The sequence below is a fragment of the Otolemur garnettii genome, unplaced genomic scaffold (genome assembly GCF_000181295.1).
Source record: "Otolemur garnettii isolate 467f Iridium unplaced genomic scaffold, OtoGar3 scaffold00044, whole genome shotgun sequence".
NCBI lineage: Eukaryota > Metazoa > Chordata > Mammalia > Primates > Galagidae > Otolemur > Otolemur garnettii.
The window spans coordinates 1,180,870-1,190,208 of NW_003852439.1; the positions used below are offsets into that span (position 1 = coordinate 1,180,870).

Genomic DNA, 9,339 nt, shown 5'->3' on the forward strand with positions numbered 1-9,339 from the left:
CCTGTCTTAAATGAAGAATGCTTGAATTCTAGGCATTTATTGAAAATTCATACATGCCATATAAATGAACTAGACTCCTTAACTGATAGATCAAGTTTCCACAAAAGCTATCTTCCAGTTGGAGAGGCCCAGCAGCCTTTGGAGAGGCCACAGTCTGATTATATTCTCTGCCATTGCCCACAAGGGTTAAGAAATGGCATATGGAAAGTGGTGGGCAGATTCATGAACACAAGGTTGAGGTGGTGCTTTCTTCTTCATCTTTTATTCCCATCAGTCCTAGGCCAGAAAGTGAACCATGAGTGCTGCAATAAATAAGAAATAAAGGTAGGTTTTTATCCATATGGTTGAATGGTTATGAACACCTGACTAGAGAAGATTTAAGTTTTTCTGAGTATATGTATGTGCCATGGGGTAAGGGGCAGGCAGGTTTATGGAAAGTTGCTTGATAAAGATGGTTCAACAAAAATACAGATTAGTTTCAGAGACTAAATTCTAGTTCTGCCACTTAGATATAAGGCACATCTCAACTGAGCCTTATTTCTTTAATTATAAAACTGTAAAATATTTAAATTACGATCTCACAGGATTTTGGGAAGACTATTGACAGTAATAGCCAATACATACTGAGCAATCACTATAGGCAAAGCATTGTTTTAAGCACTTGTATCACTTAAAACATCTGACTGATGTAGGTACAAATGTTGTCTCCATTTTTTTAAATAAACAGGCTCACCAACATTTTGATTTGCTCAAGTCATGCAACTGTTAAGTGACAGAAAGAGGATTACATTAATGGCAATCTATTACTAGAGTCCTTAAAAATTGCTATTAGAGTCTTAAGTCATTTTAAATACTTTTGTAGCACCTACTACATACAAGCACTGCTTGAATAACCTTATAAAACATTAACTTATTTAATGCTTGTTGTAAAACACCTGGTAGAGTGCTTAGAATTTAGGAGTCATCCAATACATGCTGGTTCCCTGCCACTTTGTAATCAATATTCATGCAATTAGGTTAGAGGATTGAAGAGCTCTCTGAGGCAAAGTAGGCCCCAAAAAGGGGGGAAAAAACCCAAAACATCTTCACCTAATGTCTGAACTTAAACTAGTAAGCACTAGGTTTTTGGGTATGGAGAACTGGACCTTTGAGGGCAGAAGACTGCCTCTGCAATCAGAACAACCCTCAGAGTCCAAAATCTGTCTATGCACTTAATAGCTGTGGGACCATAGGTAAAATGCTTAATCTGAGCCATTTTCTTCCCTTGTTGAACAGGGATTCTAACAACCTCAACCAAAAATACATATAAAAGCATTTAGCACAATACCTGATGTTCCCTAAGAGTTTGATAAATTAGCAGTTACTAATATTTTCAATTATTAATTTCAGCAGCTATCAAAAATGTAAGGTTTAAGAGCTGAATGAGGTCCCCAGATTGAGGAAGCCTTCCGTTGTTTTTGCTGTTCCTCTTCCCTAAGCCACTTAGTGTCACAAAGTATCTGCTAGCATCATGGGGATAGCTGCACAAGGCCTAGAGAAGTCAGTCACACAGCAAGCTTAGTCTGAGGAATGTAGGCTACTATTGCTGGACTTGATCAACATGTTCACAAAAATCAGTATGAATTTTAAAAGAGAGGAGCAACTCAAGTTTCCTTACTGCAGGATTTGCTGCTTCTGGAAGGTCTTACCTCTTCTGAATTGTCAAACTATCTTCCCTCCCAAGCCTTCACCCTCCATGGAATATCCAGGCTACTTCTAGAAAGAGAATGATTTGGGCCACTCTTGCCTTAGTTTACCTATACAAGGAGGGACTACAATCTAAGTATTCTACCTGGGAATATGAAGATCCAAGTCTTCTACCCTACTTCTTCTATACACTGTCCCTGAGAAGCTATCTAAGGACAAATCTAACTGCTCCCAAAAACCCATACTCTTAACCAGAGAGCTCTGTTGGTAACTTCTGGTCACTTTTTTAACCTAAAAAGTTGTTTCTGCTTTTCAGAGATTAATAGTTCTTTAAAATTGCCCACCAGGTAGACAATCTAACTCAGATATAATTACAAGAACTTTAAGATAGGAAATGAATTTCTAATACAGGCTTCAAGGCCTGAGATATTCATACTTTGCCATCTCCTAGAAACTTAAGGTCTCTAAAAAAAAAAATCCAATGGTTTTCAAAAAAGCTACTATCTTCTTTCCCTCCCTTCCCCAATATATGCACTCATTCATTTATCTACCCACTCACTCATTCCAGAACTTCCCATCTTTGTTTTGAGATTTAACATCAGTTTTTTTTTTAAAGAAAGAGTTTATAGTTAAAAGGGTGGAAAAAATCACTGATTTACTATAAATCTCTCATTTTGCTGAAGAAAAATTGAGACCTCTATAGTAGCAAAGTAGCTTGGCGACTTGTCAGAGGATACAGCTGATAGAGCTGGAACTGGACCCAGAATCCTACTAGAGGACTTGGATTTAGAATCAGCCAACAGGCCCTACTATCTCTTAAAAGTAAACAGAAGTGGCAACAGGAAAAGGCAGAGAAGGCAAGAACACAATCCTAATATGTAGGGAGGGTAGGCCCTGGTCACACCTAAGCCTAGCCCTTGTCTTGAGACTTCATCTACTTAAGTAGTATTAGCTACTTTTTTGAGACAGAGTCTCACTATGTCACCCTTGGTAGAGTGCCATGGCATCACAGCTCACAGAAACCTCAAACTTCTGGGCTTAAGCAATTCTCTTGCCTCACTCTCCCAAGAAGCTAGGACCACAAGTGCCCGCCACAACAGCCGGCTATTTTTTTTGGTTGTAGTTGTTATGGTTGTTCGACAGGCCCAGGCTGGATTTGAACCCACCAGCTCTGGTGTATGTTGTGGGCGCCCTAGTGGCTGAGCTACAGGCGCCAAGCCAGGCAGTTACTTCTTATACCAAAGGGACTACAGGCCCTAAGACCTCTCATCTCTATTTTTTGTGGGGTTTTTTTTTTGAAAGTCTTCCTTTGTGACCCAGGCCAGAGTACCATGGCCTCAGCCTAGCTCACAGCAACCTTAAACTCCTGGGCTCAGGCAATTCTCCTGAATAGCCTGGACTATAGGTAGGCATTACCAAAGTTCAGCTACTTTTTCTGTTTTTAGTAGAGCCATATGGGGTTCTCCCTTTGCTCAAGGTGGTCTTGAACTCCTGACCCTAAGCAATCCTTCTGCCTCAGTTTCCTAAGTGCTAACATTACAGACGTGAGCTACCACGCCCAGCCAAGACTTCTTGTTTTAAACTGGGATGAGCTGTCTCCTTGAGGGACTAATAAATGTAGTTGTATAATAGCATATAAATACAAAATGGAAATATCTCTTAGAACTATGAGAATTAAGAGAAGATTCATTAAATCCTCATTATGTGGTTGGTCATGAAGAAAAGGCCCTTTTGTAGGAACAGCTGAAGTCTAGGGGCCAGAGTCTTGAAGGGTAACCCTTCACAGTCCTTACCTCTTAGTTCCTGGCAGCAGGATAAGGCAGAGGGTTCCTGGGCATAGTTTGTGGTAAAGCTTTCCAATCTTCCGGCCCCAGCGCCACGCTGCTATCTTTGGATGGTCTACTTTCAGAGTCTGGAATTAAAGCTATGTGTTAACACTGACCCAGAGCACCCTGTTTACCTTTGAAGAGGCAGCAATACTCTTCCTCAGGCTCTTAGGCCATGGGATCTCAGGAAAAGCCCTGGACAGATACCCTGTTTAAAGCTGAAGCACATAGTGCAGAGTTCCTTGTTAACACAGCACTCCTAGGCCTTCAAGTCAGTTTAGGACCTTCTCAGGGGAGAATGGCTGCTATCCTTTTATCCAGATTGGTCTTCCAGGGCCCCAAACTAGGACAGTCATATCACTGATGAGGGCTCTCGTCTGGTTTCTGCCATTAAGTATCTTTGTGACCTTGGGCAAGTTACTTACCAACTCTCAACTCTAGTCTGTACTTCTCTTCTGTTACTAAGACTAGGATAGGTTTTCCTAAGCTTTAGCCATTTGCCATCTACCTCTACTCTTCCTTTTTTTTGAGACAGAGTCTCATTATGTTACCCTCAGTAGAGCACTGTGGCGCCATCACAGCAACCTCAAATTCTTGGGTTTAAGTGATTCTCTTGCCTCAGCCTCCCGAGTAGCTGGGACCCCAGGCACCCGCCACAATACCCAGCTATTTTTTGCTTGCAGTTATCACTGTTGTTTAGCAGGCCTGGGCTGGGCTCAAACCCTCCACCTTCAGTGTATGTGGCCAGAGCTCTACTCACTAAGCTACAGGCGCCGAGCCTACCTCTACTCTTCTGCTTATGTAACCTCTAAAGTTTTTCTTAAAATGAGTCAATTTATTCCTCTAGTCTTGTCTAAGTAGTACAATCCATAAAATCAGAAGTTAATGTGGTTGTTGTATACTTCAATGAGTGTTAAAAAAACAAGTCCATAACTACAAAAGTGAAGACAAAAAAAGATCATTTATGACAACCATAATTTTTCTTGTGTGTGTACCACCCTTTGGGAAACCCTAGACTAAGCCACCAAAGGCTTGTCCAGCTGTCTGATCTCCTGCCTCATCCTCCAAAGTCCCTTGGAGAGTTACCTGGAAGACTAAAAAACCTGATTTTGGTTTGAAAAAGTATGAGAGATCTGAAAGAAAAATAGAGATGGCCAAGACTAGAGGAAGCTAGAGAATAAAGTAAAACTGAAGCCAGAGCAGAAATAAAAATTTAAGGAAAAGACTGAAAGATTATGTGTCACTGAGCAGGATTCTCCTTACTAATTTTCAAAAATAGAAGGCCAAGACCCAGAGCTAGCAAACCAGAGCAGCTGACTTTCCACTCTGACCCCAAGATACCCTCACTCACTCACCTGCAAGGCCTGCTGCTCTGATGGAGGAGGTATGACACGAACCCCTGGAGGCCTTCTTGATTCAGGTGGTAAGCCTCTGAGCCATGCATGGAGGTGCCTGGGAGTTAGGGCATGCCTGCCTTTTAGCTTCCAGTCCTTGCCCGTAAGAATGTTAAGGGCCCTCTGGGCACTGCCAAAAGTTTTGAATTCTGAAAGTAAGAATACCCCCACCTTCTGTTATTAAGGGCCAAAAAAGCTTATCACCATCCAAGGAGGATGGCTAGGAACACAGGAGGACAGAATCAGGAGCTGCAGCCCTGGTTCAGCCCTGAAAGGCTTGTTTGGTGAACCTTTCCCCTTCTCTGACCTCATGTTAGCACCATCCCCAATCTCCCTCCTCAAAGCTAAATTAGGTGGCATAGACTCACTCAGGAAACAGTATTTTTTCTGCTTTCCACTTTTAAGATCTTTAGGCAAAATCACAGCTTCCAGGCCAAGGAAAAGGTTAGACTGCTGCAACAGGTGTTCTTTGAAGGTTTCGTTCACTCCAGACAGGTAAATAGTACCTCGATTTTCAGAGTCTCGTTCTAGCTCATTCACAAGGATGTCACAGTCAAGGGTGAGCTCTGTCACAGGCCTCTGCACCTAACCAAGAAAAAATGGTATTAGTGGTAAAAAGTCACCAGTTTAACACTATGCCTAGCAAGTAACTTCTTTACTTTTCAGTTTCCTAATCTGTAAAAGAAGGCTAATGATAGCTGCCTCATAGATCTATAATAGAAGACTTAACTGACAAACACATATATTTCCATGGAAATATATTCTCTTCAGTACCCTGCCTCCTGCCACCAATGAATTTCCATTTACTTGCATAAGAAACTTCAAAACATGATCATTATGAGCTCCCTGAAAGCTAAAGGAAAGAGCAACCCCAAAGAACTACCCAGAATAATCCATCTGGTATCTACGTACAAAGAGCACAAGGAATATCCCAATGGAGCCAGGCTAGTTTTAACAAAAATGAAAGCTAGGTGACAGCTAAGAGAATGCCAGACTTAAGACTTTTCATATCAAAAAGTCTTATCCCTAGGCTTTTCTCAAGTGTTTCCTGTGTCTTAAAGCATTGCAAACCAGGCTTTGCTAGGCCACCCTTGAGTGAAAGAGGCTGTTTTTGGCTTTCTTTAGCCACCCTACCTTGATGCAGGTACTTTCTACCAGAATGCCATCCAAGGATTCTATGGCCAGCTGAGCAGCTTCCAGGACTTCATACTGTATACAGAGATGAGGCTGCAGAAAGACCAAGATTTCCCACTATTGCTTTCTAGCTCAAACTGCTAAAGGGGCTGAGAATAGGACTCAAACTACAGCAGCCAAAGCCACCAGAATGGATGGCCTTACAGTGCCAGGCTAGACAGGTAGTCACTGTAGACTGTCGCCTTTAAGTGGAATCAACTAAAGTTCAGGAACTTGTTTCAGATAATTAACCTTTATTTGTCATTTAAAATTAAAGCCCTCTGCCCAGGGGGTATGGGGCATTAACCAATTCCTTAGTATCCAATTGGCTTTCCTAATATGTATAAATCACTAAAGTCATCACTGCAAGTTATAGACAGAGATTCCCATTTGTCTTCTTAGCTTAATTTTAAACAGGTAGCTCTCCTATGAGCTTAAAGAAGAGGGCACTAATTTCTTCCACTAGATAGGCCCTACCTTCAAATGTTATGCTTTTGTGCTTGGTGACTCAGAGTATCTAAATCTTGTGATTATCTGAGCCATAGCATCACCATGGAAATAAAACCTTTCAAATAGGAAGGCTTCATGACATTGGGTTTGTCAATGACTTACTGAATATGACACTAAAGGGAGACAATATAAAATAGCAAAATTGGACTTCATCAAAATTATGTTTGTGCATCCAAAGACACTATAAACAGTGTTAAAACACAATCCACAGGAGAGAGAATTTGTGCAAATCACATATTTAATAAGGGATTAATATCCAGAATGTATAGAGAACTCCTACAACTAACTCAACAACAAAAAATCCCAACAACCTGATAAAAAAATGGGCAAATGCTTGAATAGACATTCCTTCAAAAGTAAAAAATAAATGGCCTATAATGTTCAACATCACTAATCATTAGGGAAATGCAAATCAAAACCAAAATGAAATACTTCATGTCCATTAGCATGGGCATTATTAAAAAAACAGAAAATAAGAAGTGTCAGTGAGGCTATGAAGACATTAAACCCTTGTTCTTTGCTTGTTAGAATGTAAAATGATGCAGCCATTATGGAAAACAATATGGTGGCTCCTCAACAAATTAAACATATAATTATTACTTTATCCACTGATTACTCTTCTGGGTACATGCATAGACCTGAAATTGCAGATTTGAACAGATATTTGTATATCCATGTTCAGAGCAGCATTAGTCACAATAACCAAAAAGTAAAAATAACCCAAATGTTCACTGACTAATGACTGGATAAGCAAAATGTGGTGTAGATATCTACATACACATACACACACACACACCCCCCACACCACAGAATATTATTTAGCTTTGAAAAAGAATGAGATTCTGGTACATGCTGCACCATAAATAAACCCTGAAGACATTATGGTAAATTAAGTAAGCCAGATATAAAGAACAAATATTCATTTATCTGTCTTTATGAATTTGACTCTTCCATGTATCTCATATAAATGGAATCAACATAAATTATCCATTTATGTTTATCCATTTATGTTTATGATTCCATTATAAGAGATACATAGAAGGGTCAAATTCATAAAGACAGAAAGTAGAGCAATGATCATTAGGGGTTGAGAGAAGGGTGTAATAGGGAGTTATTGTTTAATGAGGAGTTTTCAATTTGGGATGATAAAATAATTCTGGAGATGGATGGTGGTGATGGACACACACCAGTATCAATCAATTACCTTAAAAAGGTAAGTTTTGTGTTATACATATTCTACAAATAAAAACAAAAACCAAAGTCAACAGAAAGACTTATTGAAAGAGGTTTATACACTGCTATACACTTCCTACTCCTAAGTCCATTTTTTTTTTTAAATTTTGCTTTTATTTATTTATTTTTAAGGAGACAGAGTCTCACTTTGTGTCCTTCAGTAGAGCACTGTGGAATCATAGCTCACAGCAACCTCCGCCAACCCCTGGGTCCCTGGGTTTAAGTGATTCTCTAGCCTCAGCCTCCCAAGTAGCTGGGATTACAGGCGCCTGCCAGAATGCCTGGCAATTTTTGGCAGAGACGGGGTCTCACTCTGGCTCTCACTCTGGCTCATGCTGGTCTCGAACCTCTGAGCACAGGTGATCCACCCACCTCGGCCTTCTGCAGCACTGGGACAACAGGTGTAAGCCACCACGCCCGGCCCCTAAGTCCATTTTCTTAGAGACAGTCTTTTTATTTATGTTTATAGTCACTGGAAAAGTATTAACAAAAGACTTGGGGAAAGCATATATTAAATATCTAGGATTCTACACTTGAATCACTTTGGAAGTCTTTATATTTTTGCTTCACTCTAATAGCAATGTACCAATTTGATGCCTAGTTGCAAATTCTAAAGATACAACAAATTTATAGTGAAGTCTTCCCCTAACTCCTTTCCCCAGCAACCTAGTTACTCCCCCTAGAGACCTCCATTATATATCATTCTACACGTAGTCTGTTATAGTGTTTCTACTTCTAATTCTTTTCATAGTTTCCTCCATGGCTCTCTATGTGTTTATAATTCTACTGCATATATATATATATCTTTAGTCTTTATTGAAGACATAATATTGATATGACTGTGAAGATGGAGACTTACTATAACAGTTTTCAAACCATACAAATGCATCATTTTTTAAAAAGCTAATTAAACTCTTTAAAGAGCTTCAATGTAAATAACCCAACATTAAAAACTTACTCAGATAAGAGAACAACAAAAGCCCTCCCATAGTCCTCTTCGAGTATCTTAATTAAGCTATGAGCTTACTCTGCAGTTAAAACCTACAGATACTTCCCAAAATATTAAAATTATTGTTCTTTCTGAAAGGGTATTTTATCATTTAAAGCCAACATCATCATTAGAAGGCCCGTAGCCTACATTCAACCATAATTTTTGCCTGGTTTATGTGACATTTAAAAAAATTGTAGCCAACATAAGGAAATTGATACGTTTTTTAATTTTTTTTTTTTTTGAGACAGAGCCTCAAGCTGTCGCTTTGGGTAGAGTGCCATGGCATCACAGCTCACAGCAACCTCCAACTCCTGGGCTCAAGCGAGTTTCCTGCCTCTGCCTCCTAAGTAGCTGGGACCACAGGTGCCCACCACAATGCCCAGCTATTGTTTGGTTGCACCCGTCATTGTTGTTTAGCGGGCCGGGCTGGATTCCAACCCACCAGCTCAGGTGTATGTGGCTGGCACCTTAGCCACTTGAGCCATAGGCACCAAACAAAATTTCTTAATTCTTAAAAAAAAAAATC

General features: G+C 40.1%; 1 protein-coding gene across 1 annotated transcript in view; it reads right to left on the minus strand.

The window, feature by feature from the left end:
• Positions 1–220: 220 nt before the first annotated feature.
• The window catches only part of REXO5 (RNA exonuclease 5), a 43,828-nt gene continuing 34,709 nt past the window's right edge, over positions 221–9,339 (minus strand). Inside the window, exons 15-19 of the mRNA XM_012805669.2 lie at positions 6,041–6,133; positions 5,275–5,491; positions 4,868–5,055; positions 3,480–3,598; positions 221–302 (exon numbers count right to left, since the gene is read on the minus strand). Of these exons, the coding sequence (XP_012661123.1) occupies positions 221–302; positions 3,480–3,598; positions 4,868–5,055; positions 5,275–5,491; positions 6,041–6,133 (699 nt within the window). The remainder of the gene's footprint in view (positions 303–3,479; positions 3,599–4,867; positions 5,056–5,274; positions 5,492–6,040; positions 6,134–9,339) is intronic.